This window comes from Mobula hypostoma, chromosome 1 (assembly GCF_963921235.1).
Source record: "Mobula hypostoma chromosome 1, sMobHyp1.1, whole genome shotgun sequence".
Taxonomy (NCBI): domain Eukaryota; kingdom Metazoa; phylum Chordata; class Chondrichthyes; order Myliobatiformes; family Myliobatidae; genus Mobula; species Mobula hypostoma.
In genome coordinates, this window is record NC_086097.1 from 202,728,324 (window position 1) to 202,750,729 (window position 22,406).

At 39.9% G+C, this 22,406-nt stretch overlaps 1 protein-coding gene across 3 annotated transcripts in view; it reads left to right on the top strand.

The window, feature by feature from the left end:
* Nucleotides 1-22,406, top strand: part of spidr (scaffold protein involved in DNA repair) — a 282,041-nt gene that overhangs the window by 92,591 nt on the left and 167,044 nt on the right. For all 3 annotated transcript variants that reach the window (XM_063063232.1, XM_063063243.1, XM_063063237.1), the window contains one exon: nt 20,755-20,974. In XM_063063232.1, the coding sequence (XP_062919302.1) occupies nt 20,755-20,974 (220 nt within the window). The remainder of the gene's footprint in view (nt 1-20,754; nt 20,975-22,406) is intronic.

Here is a 22,406-nt window from a genome sequence, read left to right on the forward strand (position 1 = left end):
TTGTCAAAAGCTGGCTGAAAATCCAAGTAAGCAATATCCTCTGGCTCTCCTTTGTTTATCCTGCCTGTAATTTCTTCAGATTTTTCAGGTAAGACTTCCCCATAAGGAAACCCATGCTGATTTCAGCCTATTTTATTATGTACCTCCAAGTACCCGAAACCCCATCCTTAATCATGGACTACAGTGTCTTTCTAACCACTAAAATCTGGCTAACTGGCCTATGAGTTCCTTTCTTGCCTCTCTCCTTTCTAAAGAGTGGAGTGAAGACCAAGTTACAAGAAAAATAAGGTGGTGATAGTAGGTGACTTTAACTTTCCATAGTAGGTGATTGTGACTCCCATACTGAAAATGTCTAGATGGGGTAGAGTTTCTCAAATGTATTCAGAAAAGTTTCCTTAATCAATAAATAGCATTCCCAACTAGCGAGTATGATACTGGCTCTCTTATTAGGGTACAGGACAGAGCAGGTGACAGAAATGTGAGGGAAACCACTTTGGTTCTAGTGGTACTAACTCCATTAGTTTCAAGATAATTATGGAGAAATATATGAGCGATCCTTGAGTCAAAATACTAAATTGAAGAAAGGACAATTTTGCTCGTATCCGAAAGGATCTCGCAGGTGTAGAGTGGGATAGGTTTTCTTCTAGCAGTGTGATGCTTGGTGAGTGGTAGGCCTTCAAAGATGAAATATTGGGAGTATGAAGTTTGTATGTTCCTTTAAGAATAAAAAAAATAAGGCTATCAGGCTTAGGGAAACTTAGTTTTTGAGGGATATTGAGAAGAAGAAGGAGCTACATAACATGTATAGGCAGGAATGAACAAACAAGGTGCATGATGAGCATAAGAAATGCAAGAGAACACTTAAGAGAAGGCTTGTGGTTACTCTGGTAGACAAGGTCAAAGAGAATTCTAAGGGCTTCTTTTGATTTTTTACTAGCAGCATGATAGCAGGGAACAAAAATTGGTCCACTTGAAGATCAGCGTGCTCTTCTATGTATGGAGGCGAAAGAGATGGGGAGATCTTGAATGGATTTTTTTGTGTCTGTATTTTCTCAGGAGCCGGGCAAAGAGTAGGCAGAATCTTGGCAAAACAATGACAAATTGATTATTTTATTTTGTTCAGGTGTACAGCATAGAGCAGGTCCGTCTGGCCCATCAATGTCAATGTCCATCCTGTGACCCTAATCACAGGACATTTATAATTACCAGTTAACCTACTAACTGGTACATTTTTGACTGTGGGAGGAAACCCACATGCACATGGGAAGAACATGCAATTTTTCTAACACAGGGTGCTGGAATTGAGCTCAGAATTGCAATGCTTGAGCTGCAATAGCATTATGCTAACCGCTACACTACTGTGGTGCCATTAATGGATCGTATCTGGATTGCAGAAGAGGATGTGCTTGCTGCTGTGAAGTAAATTAGGCTGATAAGTCTCCAGGGCAAGACAGGGTATCCTCTCAAACCTTGTCTAGTGCCGAAATTGCAGGGGCCCTGACAGTTAATTAAAACATTCTTCGTGACGGGTAAGGTGCTGGAGGTCTAAAGGATAACTAATGTTGTTCCATTCTTTAAGAAAGACTTTAAGAATAAGCCGGGAAATTATAGGCTGATGATCTTGACATTGTGGCTTATCAGAGTTTTGTTATAATTTGATGATTTGCCCAGTGTGATTGTTACTTTCAAAGAATTTCTTTTTAATAAATTGCGATACAAAATTGTTATCTCTTGCGTTAGAGCTGAAGGCCTTCCAGCCCAACCTGTCCATATTAACCAAAGGTATTTTCTTGACCTGGTCCCATCTACCCGCATTTTCCCCATCATGCTCTAAATCTTTCCTATCCCTGTGCCTTTTCAAGTCTCTTTTAAATGTTGTTAATGTGTATATGATGATAAGTGGAATTGATGGTGTGGATAGCCAGAGGCTTTTTCCACGGGCCGAAATGACTAACATGAGGGGGCATAGTTTTAAGGTGCTTGGAAGTAGGTACAAGAGGAATGTCGGGGTAAGTTTTTCACACAGAGAGTGGTGGGTGTGTAGAATGCACTCCCAGTGACAATGGTAGAGGTGGATACAATAGGGTCTTTTAAGAGACTCTTAGGTACATGGAGCTGAGAAAAATAGAAAGCTATGCGGTAGGGAAATTCTAGGCATTTCTAGAGTTGGTTACATGGTTGCACAACACAGTGGGCCGAAGGGCCTGTAATGTGCTGTAGATTTCTATGTTTCTATTTCTATATCAGTAGTGGGCAAGTTATTGGAAGGTGTTCTAAGGGATCAGATATATTAGTATTTGGATAGACAGGGACTTACTAGAGATAGTCAACGTGACCTTGTGGGTTGTAGGATGTGTCTAACCAACGTTTTATAGAGTTTTTTGAAGACGTTACCAGGAAAGTTGATGAAAGAAGGGCAGTGGATGTTGTTTGTTGGACAAGATTCTGCATGGGAAGTTGATCAAGAAGGATCAGTCGCTTCACTCTGTCTCCCAACTCCACCCCTCCCGTTACCTGGCTTAACCTTTGTCCACTTTATTGGTCCATCGATCACTGCTGCCTTTGTGTCACCATTCCCTCTTTCTTTATACCGGCCCTCACTAATCTTGGTTCCAATATAGGGTTTTGATTTGTAAGGCCACCGATTCCTCGTACAGATGCTGCTTGACCCACTGAGTTCTTTAAGAAAGTTGCATGATACAGTTCCTGTTCTTCAAGAACCGGAATTTTTTTTGACGAAATTTACCTTCATAGTCATACAACATTTCATTCTTTTGAAACATCTTTTGTTCCATCAGTAGGTGATTTTTGTTTTGAATTAGAAAGAGATAATTCTTCTGGAAGATCAGAATGATAATCCATGTGTGGAACCAAAAGAGATGGGGGAGATCTTAAATAGATTTTTTGCATCTATATTTACTCAGAAGACAGACACAGAGTCTATAGAAGTGAGGCAAAGCAGCATTAATTTCATGGACCTTATACAGATTACAGAAGGTCAAGAAGGTGCAGTCACTTGGCATTGAAGATGGGTTTGTAAATTGCATTAGACATTGGCTCTGGGATGGAAACCAGAGAGAGGTAGTAGATGGTTGCCTCTCTGACTGGGGGCCTGTAACTAGTGGAGTGCCACAGGGATAAGTGGTTGGTCCTTTGTTATTTGTCATTTATATCAATGATCTGGATGACAATGTGGTTAACTGGATCAGCAAATTTGCTAATGACACCAAGACTGGGGGTGTAGTGGACTGCAAGGAAGACTATCAGAGCTTGCATAGAATCTGGACCAGTTGGAAAAATGGGCTGTAAACGGCAGGTGGAATCTAATGCAGACAAGTGTGTGGTGTTATATTTCGGTAGAACCAACCGTGGTTGGTCTTATGCAGTGAACGATAGGGCACTGAGGAGTGCTGGAGACGAAAGGGGTCTAGGAATACAGGTCCATAATTCATTGAAAGTGGCAGCATAGGTAGATAGGGTCATTAACAAAGCTTTTGGCATATTGGCCTTCATTAATCAATAGTATTGAGTATAGCAAATAGGATATTATGTTGAAGTTGTATAAGACATTAGTGAGGCCTAATTTAGAGTTTTATGTGCAATTTGGGTCACCTACCTACAGGAAAGATGTAAATAAGGTTGAAGGTGTACAGAGAAAATTTACAAGGATGTTGCCAGGGCTGGAGGACCTGAGTTACAAAAAGATTGAAAAGTTTAAGGTGACCATGAGGGTTGTGAGAGTGTGGAACAAGCTGCCAGCCCAAGTGGCGCATGCAAGCTTGATTTCAATGTTTAAGAGAAGCTTGGATAGGTACTTGGAGAGCTATGGTCCCGGTGCAAGTCAGTGGGAGTAGGCAGTTTAAATGGTTTGGCATGGACTAGATGGGCTGAATGGCCTGTTTCTGTGCTGCACTTTTCTATGATGCTATGACTGATTCTTGGGATATTCATCATTCTAGACAGTATCTTGACCAAAGGGGATTGAGTCTACATGGATCATATCAAGATAGCTATAGGGAGAGTGACTAGATGGAAGTACATTTTGCGCACATTGCAAGTACTTTAAAGGTGATTTCTTTTAAGCTGCATTGTCTAACTGTTTTTGAGACAATGCATCCCATTAGAAAAGTAGACATCTGCAAGGGTGACGTAATTGTAATGGTCCTCTATCAGAGCAGGATAAAGTTTTTTATGTGCAATATTGTTCTGTATTTTCTGTTTTTTAAATCAGATTCAAGTCATTTATCTCTTTAGGACTGGATTTTCTTAATGTAATTTCTCAGTTTTCATCCCCTGTGACTTTGAACTGCTGAGTCTTTCCAGTATTATAATTTATTTACGTCTACTTTTGAAGTCTCAAGATAGCAAAATCTTTGAAATTATCATCCACATAGAAAAATTTGTAAGAAATAAATCAGACTTCCTACTTGTAAGTAGAAGGTATCACACATACAATGTAATTATTTTGTGTGAGTAGTTCAATATATAAAATTATAGAATAACATTTATCCAGAAAAAAAGTTGCTGATTTTACCACAAACAAGAGAAAATCTGCAGATGCTGGAAATCCAAGCAACACACACAAAATGCTGGAGGAACTCATGCAACTTACTTTTTCCATAGATGCTGCCTGGCCTGCTGAGTTCCTCCAGCGTTTTGTGTGTGTTGCTAATTTTACTAATGTTACTGATTTTACTAGTACTAAAGTTACTGTAGTATTATTTCTTAAGTAATGAATAATAACTGACATAAAAATGATGTTAATTTTATCAATGAAATGAACATTGATGTTTTAATTAAGACTGATTTTTAAATATGAAATGTGTGATATTCTTCAGTAGATTCAGCTCAAACCACTAGCTCAGTTTTTGAGAAGGTTATAAAAAAACAAAAACAGACATGCATATTAAATGGGAGGTTTTATGTTTTTGATTAGCTTCTTGTAATAGGTGTTTTTGTCTTCATTATTTTGGTAAAATACGTCAAAGACTTCGTACGTGCATTTGATTGAAGAAAATATGCAGACGCTATTTCAGTCGTTTTATTTCAGTGTAATGTATTAGTGGAGATAAATACGTTTGTCTCTTCACATGTGAACACAACTTACTTTTCACCTGAGTTTGTAATTTCAAGGCAGCTCAAAGCACCTATGTATAGAAAAAAAGATCTTTGTGTTGTATTTGCTGGAAAATTGCAAACTAGGTGTTCAAAATTCTTTCTAGATTTTTAAAATAAGTACAGTGGTTGTGGTTAATTGGGCTATCGGTTTGTCGGGGCTGCGTGCTTATTTGGGACATCTAAAAAAATCTAATTCAGAAAATTGCTGCGACTCCTTCATATATTTGGGACTCTATGCGGCTTAATGGGTAGGAGACTGTTGTCGAACAGGTTCTAACTAGCATCAGTCACACGTAATTGTATGGCCATTACACATTACATCATGCTTAGAGCGATTAGTTTTTAAATAGCGTTAGTTGCATGTGTTTTTGTTCAAAAAGTAGTAATTTTTTTCACTGATAGTTTGCGAGGTATAAGCAGTAAGACAGCAGTAAGCAGAAATGTTTTGCTCACTGCGATTTCAAGCAGTCAGGCTTTGAGTTGCCAGAAACAGCCAGGAGTGAAAATGAAATAATTTCATGACTTCAACAGGTTAGGAACAGCAAAAAATTTAGAAGGTATCAACAATCATATGGAATATTACAATCAAAATGAGGATTTGGAGGATGCAATTGTTGATAACATTGTATGAAAGCAGCCATTATCTGCACTAGGTGTCAGGCTTATTTTGTTTGCTACACTGAATGACTTCCTCCATTGATTACAGTTTTATAGTACTGTAATACTGTTGATAGTATTCTAATTTGTTTCTCAGTTTGTTTTTTTGTGTTTTTAACTATTTCCATGAAACTTCATCTAAATGGAGCAACTGCTTATTTGGGCCGAAATTTACTGATCCTCATGTGTCCCAATTAACCAGAATCCACTGTACTTCTTTCTTGACTAAAATTAGCATCAGAGATGGTCCTTGTTTTATTGGTTTTTAATCCCCCAAAGCTCTTATTGCCTTTATACCCATAATTTTTGTCTTTATTCATTAAACTATGAGTGCATTTCAGAGACGAGATGGCAGCACGTTTGATTGCAGCAGATTCTTTGGGGTCAACCAAAGGTGTTATTGTTCTTTTTAAATGTATGTTTTATGATCACAAAACCCTGCTGTACATTAAAAATTTAAAGTACTGCAAATCTACCCTATAAGCAATTTACTCTTTGGCGGAGAAACTGAGTGAGCTGGACTTGGTGTGGATAGTTCTTCTGCTTGTGTCAGAGGAGTCAGTGCGCGAAGACAGTGTGCAGTCGAACAGCAAGTGATGGTCTCAGTTGCTTTTCTTGTGATTGCAAGACCCTGTTGGACATTGTTAATGTGGAATGCTGCAAGTCCGATTCACTGATTTATTGGCGGACGGCGAGGGAGCTGCATGGCCTCGGTGGTAAGAAAGACTAGGCCTCAAGCTGTGGTGTCAGCTGTTTACAGCTGTTCAGGAGCAAGGTGTTGGAGTCGTTGTGTTCTACTGGAGCTGGCGTGGCATGGTGTCGAAGCTGGAGTTGGTGCTGCCTCCTGGCATTCACCTGGCAGAAGACAAGTAGTATTGTGTTCGACTGCAGACTGCTTCAACTTTAATGGACTCATGGTCTTGGACTATATATCTTTTGTGTCACTGCATTTTGCTGATATCCTTTTGTGTACTTGCTATCTTGTATGTGCCTTGTGCTGTTTGTGACTGTTGGTAGTGTGTTTTGCACCTTGGTCCCGGAGTAACCCTGTTTTGTTTGTCTGTAGTTATGGGTATTCATGTGTAGTTGAATGACAATTCAACTTGAACTTCAAAATAATTATTTGACATTGAAGTTGAGGAAATTTGAAATATATTAATAATGCAATTATTTTCGTCCTTTCTGCTTAGGGATGAGGCACAGATGTTCCAATTTCTTTTCTGCATGTACTATTATTCTGTTTCTAGTTCAGGACATCATAATTGAAGTCCCTTAAATTTTGAATGCATTGTGAGAAACTATTTAAATAACTTGCGAAATGTGTTTTCCAGGGGTTAATTAACAATCATAATTATCTTTGTCTTTTCATGAGGTGATTACAACTTGCTTCCAAAGGAATCTATCCAGTTTGTCCTTGTCTGTAAAGCTGACACTTTAAGCAGTGTATATTGATTCAGTACGCATTTATATATTTGCTGATCATTTTAGAGTGTAGCACAAAGCCTTAAAAGAAGCATCTTATTGAAATAAAGACGTGAAACGGCAAATTGACTTTAAGAAGAAGGAATGAATATAAATTTCAAGATGTAATAATAAATGTAATGTGCTGATCTCAACTTGTCCCAATTAACCAGAATCCACTGTACTTCTTTCTTGACTAAAATTAGTACCAGAGACAGTCTTTTTTTTAAATGGCTTTTAATCCCCCAACGTTTTTATTGCCTGTCTACCCACAGTTTACTACTACTAAGTGCATTAAATATCTGAATGAAGCTGAGCAGTCATCTGTGGCTAAGTAGTACCCTGTTATCTGATAAAGGACCATTACAATTGCATTATCTTTGCAGATGTCATATGTCTGCTTTTTGAATGGGATGCATTGTCTCAAAAAAAGGTTAGGCAATGCACCTTAAAACTCTCGCCTTTAAAATACTTTCTATATGTGAGGTACCTACTTCAACCTGCATTCATACTCCCTTTAGAATTAACGGAATTACAGAGCCATGCATATCATATTAAAGTTATCTTTATGATTTGTGTAGGCAGTTTTACCGAACAATAAGAGCACTGCAAGTTGTATGCGGTTTTCAGAAAAAGAGAAATTCATTGTAGTTAGAAACGTTGACCCTTCGGTAACTATAGATGGACACTGTTTCCAAAGTACTGATTATATCTTTGTGGTGTGAAAGCCACAACTAGTTGCTAAGAATGTATTATTACCAGTAAATGAGATTTCATTTGATTCTTAACTTCCTGCCTTTCTTTTTGCAATTTCGTAGTTTTAAACAACATTCTAACAAGTTAAATATTTTAAGTGACATGTTAACAATACAAGCATGGAATAATAAATATAAGTAACATTTTCATCATAAAAATAATTGAAGAATGAACAATATAGGTGTAGTAGGTGAATATCATTTGAGTGTTTAATGAAGTCTATTAACATAGAAAATAGGTGCAGGAGTAGGCCATTCGGCCCTTCGAGCCTGGACCGCCATTCAGTACGATCATGGCTGATCATCCAACTCAGAACCCTATACCTGCCTTCTCTCCATACTTCCTGATCCCTTTAGCCATAAGGGCCATATCTAACTCCCTCTTAAATATAGCCAATGAACTGGCCTCAACTGTTTCCTGTGGCAGAGAATTCCACAGATTCACCACTCTCTGTGTGAAGAAGTTTTTCCTCATCTCGGTCCTAAAAGGCTTCCCCTTTATCCTCAAACTGTGACCCCTCATTTGTTATTAAACAACAAATGAGCTGTTTTCAAAGTCAATAGTACAGTTACACAGGTTAAATCTTAGTTAATGGTTGATATATAATTGAGCACAAAATAATTTCAACATTAATAATTTTAAAATAAGACATATAAGGTTGTAGGTGTGTCCAGGAAGAATTTCTGTGGGCAGGGAAACTAGAGGAGAAGCAATACAGGATCTGGTACTAGGCAATGAACCTGGCCACTCAGTGGGTGCGCATTTTGGAGGTAGTCACCACAACTCCCTGAACTTTAGCATGGCCATGGACAAGGATAGGGGCAGATGACCAGTACTTTAACATTACATCGTTGTACCCTCCTTGGCCACAGTAGTGGTACCAGAGGATTGGAGGATGGCAACTGTTCCATTGTTCAAGAAAAATAATATGGATAATCCTGAGGATTGTAGACCAGTAAGGCTTGTAAGAATGGTAGGCTAACTATTGTAGAGGATTCTTAGGTACAGGATTACGAGCATTTGCAGAAGCATGGTGTCATGGTCCCTTCTGGCATTCCTCCACCTTGCTATTTACCACAGGAATTGGGCCTCAATCACCTAATTTAATTTCCAATTATTCCCAGGTTCCACTAACTACACACACCTGCTTCCCATCAGAAACTGCAGGATAAAGACCCTGTGATCACAACAAGGAGCTGCCAGTTCATTGGTCGACTCATGTTTGAGTAACCTTGTTCCATGGCTCTTAGGACTATCAGTTCTAAGTCTAGCATCGTTCCTGAATTCGCTACTAAAACCAAGAATCCTGGTAAAGACTCTCTTGGACACCAATTCCACACTCGCTATGACCGTAACGCCTCTCGACTTGGCCTCCACGCCCGTGTTCAGCACTTGGGTTCATTCTACCGCCACGTCCTTGCAACACATGGTCTTACTAGGGATATTCAGCATCACTTTCTGAGTGGGTGTCTCACAAACCTAATTGAGTTTTTGAGGCGGTGACAAAACAAATTGATGAAGTTGGAGTGGTGGATGTGGTTTATATAGATTTTATTAAGAAATTTGACAAGGTTCCTCCTGGTAGGCTCCAGAAATCCAAGAGGCATGGATTCTTTGGAAATATGCCGGCTTGGATTTGGAGTTGGCTAGCCCACATAAGACAGAGGGTGATAGATAGGGCATCCATAGAGGTCTATTTGGGGATCCCTGCTCTTTGTAATTTTTATAAATCACTTGGATGAGGAAATGAATGGGTGGGTTAGTAAATTTGCAAATTATATGAAGATTGGAGGTGTTATGGATAGTGTAGAAAGTTGTTATAGTTTGCAACAGAATATAAACAGGTTACAAAGTTGGCCTGAGAAGTGGCAGCTGGAGGCCCATCCAGGAAAGTGAAGTGATGCACTTTGGAAGGTCAAACTCAAAGGCTGAGTACAAGGTTACTGGCAGGATTCTTAGTATTGTGGAGGAACAGAGGGATTTTGGGATCCAAGTCGATAGGTCCCTCGAATTTGTTGCGGAAACTAGTTTAGAACCCTGTGGTGTGCTGGCCCTCATTAGTCAGAGGATTCAATTCAAGAGCCACGAAGTAGTGTTGAATCTCTGTAAGACCCTGGTTAGATCTCATTTGAAATATTGTATTCAGTTCTGGTCACCTAATTATTGGAAGGATATGGAACCTTCAGAGAGAGTGCAGAGGAGATTTACAAGGATGCTGCCTGGATTAGAGAACATGTCTCAGGAAGAAAGGTTGAGTGAGCTAAGGCTTTTGTTTTTGGACTGATGGAAGATGAGAGGCTACTTCATAGAGATGCAAAAGATTATCAGAGGTGTAGATTGAGTGGACAGCTAGTGCCTTTTCCTCCAGAATGGCAATAGCCAATTCCAGGGAACTTCTGTTTATGGTGAATGGAAGAAAATTTAGGTGAGATATCAGAGGCAGATTTTTTTTCACAGTCGTAAGTGACCAGAACGCATTGCTGAGGTGGAGGTAGAGGTTGATTAAATAAGAACATTTAAAAGACTCAGACACATGGTTGTAAGAAAAATAGATGGTTATGGGCTGTCTAGGAGGGAAGGCTCAGATTGAATCTGAAGTAGGTTTACACAAGTTGGTGCAACATTGTGGGACAAAGGGCTGTATTGTAAAGAACAATACTCTGCTGTATTTTTCTATGTCTGTGTTATATGGACCATTTAAAATAACATGCTATTTTGCAGTTTTTTGGAAAACTAACTTCAATTTGCTTCTCTGTAGGCATGATTCAAATACATTATGTGATACATTTTCCAATTTGTGTAAGTTGATTGCCATTTTAAAATTACAGTTTGACAAACTCAAATCATAACTGCCCATTTTGTTGGTTGATGAGTTCTGCTTTTTATTTTATCCATTTAATGACATTTTCAACCACTTGAATCAATGGGCCCATGATTGAGTGAACCTGGTGACTTAAGGATATAGTTTTGTGCTTTTATGACCTCTGATTCAGTGGGTCAGATTCTAAACATTCACAGCATCAAAAGACTTTACTCATATATTTTTTGTTCTTATGCTACTTATTTTCCTTCTATCTCTTTTGGTTGTTCCGCTCCAAAGCATGTCACTATCCTTCTTACAGTTCCCTATGCTTCAAAGTTTTGTGTTTGCAGACATGGAAATTATGACCTATATACTCGGGTCCAGAATGTTTTAAGGAAAAGCAGTGAAGCTAGTCTTGGACCTTGGAAACACCACAATACACTTCTCTGCTCTCTGAATTTTCAGGAAGTACACTTTTCTCATGAGATTACCATGAGATCACCCAAATCCCCAAAATCCACACTCAACAAAAACATCAGGCAATAGAGAGAACTGAACGATCTCAGAACCAATAAGATCAAAGCTTTGAAATCTTTCAAGACTTTGAAACCACATCTAGTTGTGAATGATGATGGCAATTAAATAACTAATTGGGGGCTGAGGCTCCAAGAATATCACTCGCAATAAGGATGGGACTCAGCATATGAATGGTAAAGAAAATGTTGGATCAATTACTAGCATGTTCAGCCATAAGTGCCAAGCAGATGATTCATCTCATCTTCCTCTGGAAATCCCCACAAGAATCCTTTTCCACCAAAAGCATTTCACTCCATTACGATCTGAAATTGCTATAAGCAATGAAATCAGCAAAGGGTAGAAATCCCTTTGACAACTAGACAAAATCACAGTGGTGCTGCTGAATATCTGCTCTCCAGAACCAGCTGAGCCTCTGGCGAACCAGCTTCAGTATAATTTTAACGCTGGTATCTACCTTATGATGTGGAATATTATACGATTATGTTTCATTCAGAAAAAGCAAGACAAATTCAGTCAAGCTAATTACTGTCCAAGCAGTCAATTCTCAGTGATGAGGGCCATCATTGTTCTATTAAGCGACGTTTACTTGCGACTAACCTATTGCCAATGCCATGTTTAAGTTTCAGCAGGCCCACTCCAATCTGGTCCAAATGTGGACCAAAGAGTAGAATTCTTAAGGTGAGGCGAAAATGACTTCTTTACATTAGGGGAGAATTTGACTGATCATTAAGTTTGACATTAAGGTTGTTTGATGCAGGTAACAACTTGTATTTATTTCTACAGCAGTAATACTACATCAGAACTATGTCTCCAGAAAGGAAACGTTATGCATGTAATTTAGCATCCACATTTTCTGAAAGATCTCTTTTTAAGATACTTCAGTAAAATATTTATTCTTGGTGCTTATGAAGTCTTGATATTTTTGCGATTATATCAACTTCACCCAATCTTGGTTTGGCTTGATAAATGCTTTTTATATTTACTTCCTGTCAATTATTTGCTAACCAAGGCGCAGAAAAACTATAAGCTTAAACATACTGACTCTTGGGGACAAGTTATGTTCGAGCCTCAAGTGTACACGAACGATGACCATGTTGCTATCTGCTGTGTGTTCCCTGCACTTTGCCCTTTGCATGTGCTTCCAAGACTCCTATTTTGTGTGTGGATATTGATTAAATTTTAATATGAAATAAGAGCCAATGGCTTCTTCAGTTTTGCCTCAGCATTAGAAATTCTCAGTGGGCTGGCATATTTTAAAGTAACAATTAAAACAAAAAGAAATTTTGTAAACAGTTCCACTATGAATTAAGGCATGAACCTCCAAGGTTACAGCAATAATATAGAGTACAGGAAAGCAGAATAATGTTTATATTTAAAGAAAAGCTTAGAAAGGATAATAAAATTATTGTACAACTTTGTCAGACTGGCATGATTGGGACAGATAGTAACTTACATTGCAATTATACAGCAAAATCCACAATAAGGAATATTATCCACTTTTCACGATGGGCATCAATTTATGAAAGAAGGTAACTTCGTGAAAAGCCTGCTTGCTGTTTTATGAAATATCAGTCTTTTTGTTGCTTAACAAGTTTACAGTTTTGTCAGGAAAGATTTAGTGTCATATTAATTGTCTTCAATATTTATTAATTTTTATAACAGTAGAATTGTAATCAAAATTTAGGCTAATATGTTCTTTCTCAGGGACTGTACTCTTAAATATCTTGACCCTTAGGGAGCAATTATGGTAGAGGTAGAATGCCAAATCTTTTAACCACCTTTTTATGTGGATTATAAATGCAAAATCTCTGTGCTTGAATTATTCATTATATGTACAATACTCCCTTTATTTGATTGTTGATGTTGGTTAAATTTTAATATTAAGAGTATCTTTCTAAAAGGTACAGCTGATTAGTATCTTCTGGTTATTAACCTTTGATAACAAAACGAAGGACCTACATTTTATTTTGCTCAAACACACATTCAACTCACTGTTATTAACCTGGGTTAAGGTTAATAACAGACACAAAATGCTGACGGAACTCAGCAAGTCAGGCAGCATCTATGGAGGGGAATCGATGTTTTGGGTTCTGACTGTTCATCGGGACTGGAAATCCTGAAAGCCAGAATAAGAAGGTGGGAGGAGAAGGAATGCAAGTTAACCAGTGATAGGTGAAACCAGGTGAAGGGGAAAGTGGGTGAGTAGAGGACAAGCCATGAAGTGAGAAGCTGGGAGGTAATAGGCAGAAGGAGAGAAATCTGATAGGAGAGGACGGTAGACTATGAGAGAAAGGAAGGAGGGCACCAGAGGGAGGTGATGGACAGGTGAGGAGTAGGGATAAGAGAGGATCCAGAATGAGGAATGGAAAGAGAGAGAAGGGAGAGTGGAAGAAATTACCAGAAGTTTTAGAAATCCATGTTCATGCCATCAAATTGGAGGCTACCCAGACAGAGTATGAGGAGGGGCTCCTTCAACTTGAGAGCAGCTTCATCATTACTGTAGAGGAGGCAATGGACTGATAAAGGAGCTATAGAACATAGAGCATAGAATAGTACGGCACAGTACAGGCCCTTCGGCCCACACTGTTGTGCCGACCCTCAAACCCTGCCTCCCATATAATGCCTCACCTTAAATTCCTCCATATACCTGTCTAGCAGTCTCTTAAACTTCACTAGTGTATCTGCCTCCACCACTGACTCAGGCAGTGCATTCCATGCACGAACCACTCTCTGAGTAAAAAAACCTTCCTCTAATATCCCCCTTGAATTTCCCACCCTTTATCTTAAAGCCATGTCCTCTTGTATTGAGCAGTGGTGCCCTGGGGAAGAGGTGCTGGCTAGCCACTCTATCTATTCCTCTTAATATCTTGTACGCCTCTATCATGACTCCTCTCATCCTCCTTCTCTCCGAAGAGTAAAGCCCTAGCTCCCTTAATCTCTGATCATAATCCATACTCTAAACCAGGCAGCATCCTGGTAGATCTCCTCTGTACCCTTTCCAATGCTTCCACATCCTTCCTATAGTGAGGCGACCAGAACTGGACAAGTACTCCAAGTGTGGCCTAACTAGAGTTTTATAGAGCTGCATCATTACCTCGCGATCTTAAACTCTATCCCTCGACTTATGAAAGCTAACACCCCATAAGCTTTCTTAACTACCCTATCTACCTGTGAGGCAACTTTCAGGGATCTGTGGACATGTACCCCCAGATCCCTCTGCTCCTCCACACTACCAAGAATCCTGCCATTTACTTTGTACTCTACGTTGGAATTTGTCCTTCCAAAGTGTACCACCTCATACTTCTCTAGGTTGAACTCCATCTGCCACTTCTCAGCCCACTTCTGCATCCTATCAAGGTCTCTCTGCAATCTTCGACAATCCTCAACACCATCTACAACACCACCAACCTTTGTGTCGTCTGCAAACTTGCCAACCCACCCTTCTACCCCCACATCCAGGTCGTTAATAAAAATCACGAAAAGTAGAGGAACCAGAACGGATCCTTGTGGGACACCACTAGTCACAATCCTCCAATCTGAATGTACTCCCTCCACCACCATCCTCTGCCTTCTGCAGGCAAGCCAATTCTGAATCCACCTGGCCGAACTTCCCTGGATCCCATGCTTTCTAACTTTCTGAATAAGCCTACCATGTGGAACCTTGTCAAATGCCTTACTAAAATCCATATAGATCACATCCACTGCACTACCCTCATCTATATGTCTGGTCACCTCCTCAAAGAACTCTATCAGGCTTGTTAGACACGATCTGCCCTTCACAAAGCCATGCTGACTGTCCCTGAACAGACCATGATTCCTCTAAATGCTCATAGATCCTATCTCTAAGAATCTTTTCCAGCAGCTTTCCCACCACAGACATAAGGCTCACTGGTGTATAATTACCCGGACTATCCCTACTAACTTTTTTGAACAAGGGGACAACATTCGCCTCCTTCCAATCCTCGGGTAGCATTCCCGTGGACAACAAGGACATAAAGATCCTAGCCAGAGGCTCAGCAATCTCTTCCCTCACCTCGTGGAGCAGCCTGGGGAATATTTCGTCAGGCCCCGGGGACTTATCTGTCCTAATGTATTTTAACAACTCCAACACCTCCTCTCCCTTAATATCAACATGCTCCAGAATATCAACCTCACTCACATTGTCCTTACTGTCATCAAGTTCCCTCTCATTGGTGAATACCGAAGAGAAGTATTCATTGAGGACCTCGCTCACTTCCACAGCCTCCAGCCACATCTTCCCACCTTTATCTCTAATCGGTCCTACCTTCACTCCTGTCATCCTTTTGTTCTTCACGTAATTGAAGAATGCCTTGGGGTTTTCCTTTACCCTACTCGCCAAGACCTTCTCATGCCCCCTTGCTCTTCTCAGCCCCTTCTTAAGCTCCTTTCTTGCTTCCCTATATTCCTCAATAGACCCATCTGATCCTTGCTTCCTAAACCTCATGTATGCTGCCTTCTTCCACCTGACTAGATTTTCCACCTCACTTGTCACCCATGCTTCCTTCACCCTACCATTCTTTATCTTCCTCATCGGGACAAGTTTATCCCTAACATCCTGCAGAAGATCCTTAAGCGTCAACCACATGTCCATAGTACATTTCCCTGCAAAAACATCATCCCAATTCACACCCACAAGTTCTAGCCTTATAGCCTCATAATTTGCCCTTCCCCAATTAAAAATTTTCTTGTCCTCTCTGATTCTATCCTTTTCCATGTTAATGCTAAAGGCCAGGGAGCAGTGGTCACTGTCCCCCAGATGCTCACCCACTGAGAAATCTGTGACCTGACCCGGTTCATTACGTAGTACTAGATCTAGTATGGCATTCCCCCTAGTCGGCCTGTCAACATACTATGGCAGGAATCCGTCCTGGACACACTTAACAAACTCTGCCCCATCCAAACCCTTGGAATTAATCAGGTGCCAATCAATATTAGGGAAGTTAAAGTCACCCATGATAACAACCCTGTTATTTTTGCACCTTTCCAAAATCTGCCTCCCGATCTGCTCCTTGGTATCTCTGCTGCTACCAGGGGTCCTATGGAATACTCCCAATAGAGTAACTGCTCCCTTCCTGTTCCTGATTTCCACCCATACTGACTCAAAAGAGGATCCTGCTACATTACCCACCCTTTCTGTAGCTGTAATAGTATCCCTGACCACTAATGTCACCCCTCCTCCCCTTCCTATCTCTCTTAAAGCACTGAAATCCAGGAATGTTGAGAATCCATTCCTGCCCTGGTGCCAGCCAAACCTCTGTAATGGCCACTATATCATAATTCCGTTTATGTATCCAAGCTCTCAGTTCATCACCTTTGTTCCTGATGCTTCTTGCGTTGAAGTACACACACTTCAGCCCTTCTACCTTACTACCTTTACACCTTTTCTGCTTCTCTTTCCTGCTTCTCTTTCCTCATAGCCCCTCTATATGTTAGGTCTGGCTTTACTCCATGCACTTCTTTCACTGCTCTATCGCTCTGGGTCCCATCCCCCTTGCAAATTAGTTTAAACCCTCCCGAACCATGCTAGCAAACCTACCTGCAAGGATATTACTCCCCCTTGAGTTCAGGTGCGACCCATCCAATCTGTACTGGTCCCACTTTCCCCAGAAGAGATCCCAATGATCCAAAAATCTAAAACCCTGCTCCCTGCACCAACTCCTCAGCCACGCATTCAGCTGCCATCACTTCCAATTCTTACCATCACTATCACGTAGCACTGGCAGCAATCCTGAGAACGCCACCCTTGAGGTCCTGTTCTTCAGCCTTCTGCCTAGTTCCCGAAACTCACACTTCAGGACCTCATCCTTCTTCCTGCCTATGTCATTGGTGCCAACATGTATGCCAACAGCTACGGAGAAAACAAAGGTGTTGTCAATGATGGAGTGGAATGGGAAGTTGAATTGAAATGGGTGGCCACTGGGAAATCCCACCTTTTGTAGCAGACGGATCAAAGGTGCTTGCCAAAGCGGTTCTCCTTTCTATGTAGGGTCTCACCGATGGAGAAGAAAGGGCATTGGGGGCACTGGATGTCAGTGGATCCCTGTAGCCTCTTATTTCGATTTAACTTCCTATTTCCCAGTGACCACCCATTTCAACTCCACTTCTCATTCACTTCTCCCTTTTTCCCATTCCTCATTCTGGTTCCCCTCTTACACCTTCTCTTCTCACTTGCCTATCCCCTCCTCCTTCCTTTCCCCTGTGATCCATTGTCCTCTGTTATCAGATTCCTCTTCATCAGCCCTTTACCTCTTTCACCTATCACCTCCAACTTTCCCTGTTACCTGGCTTCACTTATCACCTACACATTGTACTACTTTTGCTTCCCTCCCACCTTATTTTGGCTTTCCCTCTTCCTTTCCAGTCCTGATGAAGGGTCTTGGCCTGAAACATCAACTATTTATTCCTCTTCATAGGTGCTATCTAACCTCATGAGTTCCTCCACCATTTTGTTCTCTGGATTATTTTCCATCATCTGCAGAATCTCTTCTGTTTAAGGGTAATAATATGCAGTAGTTTTCTGCCTGTTTTTACTTGTGTATAACCATTTTAAATGTCATTTCACCACTGTTTTGTTGAGATGTGTCTGTGATAATAAAAACAGAAAATGCTGTAAATATTCATCTTGAAAGCTGTTATCTGTGGAGAGGCAAAATGTTTATGTTTCTCGTGGCTGGTTTTACTTCATAACTGGGAACATTTAGAAAACAGGCATGTTTAAGCTTGTAAAGAAGGAGGAGCTATGTAGAAAACAGAGGAGTTGTCAGTGATGGAGTGGAAAGCAAATAAAAAGGATGACAGATTGATTAAGAGAGGGAGCTGAAGGTTTGTTAATGGAGTTGATCTGTGGGAGATTAGAGAGATGTGATGAAGAAGTACCTACTGGAGCTATGAGATGCAGAGCACGTGTTGCTAGAACTCTTCACTTTTTAAAGTTTAAGATCCCAATTCTGAAAATAGACCAATTAACCTGAATCGTTAACTCTTGGTTTTCCTCTCTGAAGAAGCTGTCCAAACGACTGTGTAGATGAAATTAGATTAGCTTTATTAATCACATGTATATTGAAACATATAGTGAAATTAATTGCTTGATCACCCCAATCCTAGCTATCTGGCACCTCCAGCATTGTGATGTCTAATATCTTCTGTTTAAATTCAGCATTTCCAATTCTTTTTAAATCTTTTTATTAATTTTCCAAAATTATAAACAGAATAACAATATTGGTACTAAGAGATTGGAATTATCTTATTGTTGATAAACATGTAGAAAAAAGACTTCAAGTAATACAGGTGTAATAGACTTCCAAAGTCTTAGTATAGTTAATCATAAAGAAAAAAGAAATAAAAAGGGAAGAATAATGCAAAGAAACCCCCCCCCAAAAAAAACAAAAAAAAACTAAATACTAAACCCAGAAAGAAAGCAAACGGAACAAAACAAGGCTGGACCAATATCTTAAATTGAAAATATTCAATAATATCGTCAACTCCACTCCTCTATTCATATATTTTAAGTTAATAAGAAGGATTCGGAAAGGGTCGAGTTACATCATATGAAAATGTTGAATAAATAGCTTCCAAGTCTCTTCAAATTTAACCGAAGGATCAAAAATGTCACTTCTATTTTTTTCTAAATTTAAACGTGATATAGTTTGGGAATACCATTGAAATGTAGTAGGAGGGTTGGTCTCCTTCCAATTCAATAAAATGGATCTTCTGGCCATTGAAGTAACAAATGCGATCATCTGACAGGCTGAAGAGGATAAAGATCTATGTTCCTTCATTGGCAAACCAAAAATTGCCGTAATAGGATGGGGTTGTAAGTCAAGATGCAAAACTGTTGAAATAATATCAAAAATACCTTTCCAGAATTTTTCCAAGAGAGGGCAGGACCAGAACATATGAGTCAGGGAAACCACCTCAGTGTGACATCTGTCACAAATAGAGTTTATATGGGAATAAAAACGAGCTAGTTTATCTTTAGACATATGGGCCGTATGCATTACCTTAAATTGTATTAATGTATGTTTAGCACATATAGAGGAAGAGCTAACTAATTGAAAAAAATTATCCCATTTCTCTATAGGTAGGCGAAGAGCATTTCCAATTCTGTAGTTTTTTTTTTGCTTGTTCTTTTCAGGATATCAGCTATGTCAGTCCCAAACTAAGGCTTAGATCCCATGAAGTGATTTGAAGTGTATAATCTATATTGTTCATTCTGTTATCATTTAAAATTATAACAGTGCTGTGGTGTGTTACACTATTAGAATTTTGCTCAGGTGAGATGATAATCTGAGTGCCCGGTCTTTTCTCTTATCTGAATGCCAGATTTGCACTATGAAGAATGGCGCCAAAACAAAAAAACATCCAGCAAGTGGCTGTTCTGTGAGCAAAAACATCTTGTTAAATCCACTCACTGGATGTTTTTTTGTTTTTGGCGCCATTCTTTGTAAACTCCAGAGTCTGTTGTGCGTAAAAATCCCAGGAGATCAGCAGTTAATAATACAAGATAATAATAAGAGGAATAGATAGAGTGGATAGCCAGCGCCTCTTCCCCAGGGCACCACTGCTCAATACAAGAGGACATGGCTTTAAGGTAAGGGGTGGGAAGTTCAAAGGGGATATTAGAGGAAGGTTTTTTACTCAGAGAGTGGTTGGTGCGTGGAATGCACTGCCTGAGTCAGTGGTGGAGGCAGATACACTAGTTTAAGAGACTACTAGACAGGTATATGGAGGAATCTAAGGTGGAGGCTTATATGGGAGGCAGGGTTTGAGGGTCGGCACAATATTGTGGGCCGAAGGGCCTGTACTGTGCTGTACTATTCTATGTTCTATGTTTCTGAGATACTCAAATCACCCTGGGCAGCACCTAATTATTTAGCTTGTTTATTTCGGCATTTTGTTTTTTCCACTACCAGGTAGAAAATGAGATTCTGTTTCACTAGTTTGTGTGTAGCCTAACCCTGGCAGTGGAGGAGTCAGAAGACAGACAGGAATGTGTGGGAATGGGAGGGGAATTAAAGTAGCTTAAAACCAGGTGCTGCAGAAGGACATGGTTGACGTCCCTCAGGTGCTCAGCAATGTGATCCTCTCGACTGCTCTTTGTCTTGTTTTTATTGTAATTTTTTGGTTTTAATTGTTAGATTTGCTTATGCTTCAGATTTACTTTATGATTTCAGACCAAATCAGTTCATATTTAAGTTATAGGGAGAGGAAAGTATGTCAGATTCACAGAGAGTTTGACTTGTCTCTATGCCAAGTGACTGCAAGAAGCATTGATCATCCAAGAACAGATAAACATCAATATGTTTAAAGCAGAATACAAGGCTAGGCAAAGAAGGTGGTAATGAACAACCCAAAAAGGGAGATTATAAGAATATTTCCCTTTTCTTTTTCTTGTATGATAGGTGGAAAAGGAGGTATTGTAATGGTGAAAATCTTGGAGTTACATGAAGAATGCTCAACGTTTGTAGCATTCTGTCAGCCGTTGATTGACATCTCCACTCAGCAAGCTATTGAAAATGATGACCATGGCAACGAAACCCGGCTTAATGTTTTATTCACAAGAGAAACAGCATCCCACCTCAGAATTGGTGCAGGAGATATTGTTCATATTTATCCACCTTGGTGAGTTTCATATAATCTTCCATTAATAAAGATTTGTTAAATTGTCCCCTGAATACAATTTTAAAAAGTCAAATAATAACACTTGGATCAGAGAAGCATTTCACTGATATCCCATTTACCCCTTTGGAGTTCTGATTCATGATTGTGTTCTTGATCCTGAATTAGAACCTTCTTACAGGTAAGTACCTTCACTGTGCTTTACAACGAAATCCATTTGGGCTGTGTGCTGCTGTGCCAGAAAACCCTTGTTGTCCACAACATTGAAAAGCTATCTCATCATTGTTCAACAATGAACCAATGAAATAATGTGTGGAGGCTGCCTGTGAGGACTGCTGCTGAATAGCCTGAGGTAAGCCATGCAGCAGAGCGCAGGCTTCACCCAAGCCAGCGTGGTCAGTGCAGGCCGTTGTGGGATTTTTTTAGGGGTACAAAAACAAGAAAATGGAAACAGGAGTAGGTCACCAGGTCTCTCAAGCCCGCCCCAGCATTCACTAGGGCAGCTCTCTTAATCAGGAATTAGTTTGATGAATCTCCTTCAGATTACCTCCAATGCTACTAGATCTTTAGTATATGGTGTCCAGACTGTACATTGTATTCCAGGTGTGGCCTCATCAAAACCTTGTACAATGGTATCAGAACCTCTCTATGGTTAAGTTCCTGCTTCTTCACTATAAAAGCCAGTATGCAGTTTGCCTTCTTAAATACTTGTTGAACCTGCCTGTTAACATTTGGGATTTATGCATGAGGACATGCAGATCCCTCAGTATTTCACTCATTTGCAGTTGCTATCCTTTCAGCTAATAATTCACCTTTAGTTTGCTCTTAGCAAACTACATGATCTCATATAAGAATGTAAGAAATAGGAGCAGGAGTAGGCCATCCGGCCCATTGAGCCTGCTCTGCCGTTCAATAAGATCTGTCCGTAAACTCAGCTCCATCTACCTGCCTTTTCCCCATAGCCCTTAATTCCCCTACTATGTAAAAATCTATCTCACTGTATCTTAAATATATTTAGTGAAGAAGCCTCAACTGCTTCCCTGGGCAGAGAATTCCACAGATTCACCACTCTCTGGGAAAAACAGTTTCTCCTCATCTCAGTCCTAAATCTTCTCCCCTGAATCTTGAGGCAATGTCCCCACATATATCCCCACATTAAACTCCATTTGCCAGGATTTCACCTTGTCATTCATTCTCTATATTCCATAGCAGAATCACAAATGTCCTTATGACAATATATCCTTCCATATATTTTTCTATCATTGGCAAACTTGGAAACTTTGCATTTCTTTCCCTCCATTGGGACATTAATGTAAATAGTAAAAAAAACTCAGGTCCAAGAACAGATCCTGTGGCCCTCCACTAATTACATCCCTCCAGCCTGAAAAACAACCATTTAATCCAACTCTTCGTTTTCTACGTGTTGTCCCGTTTT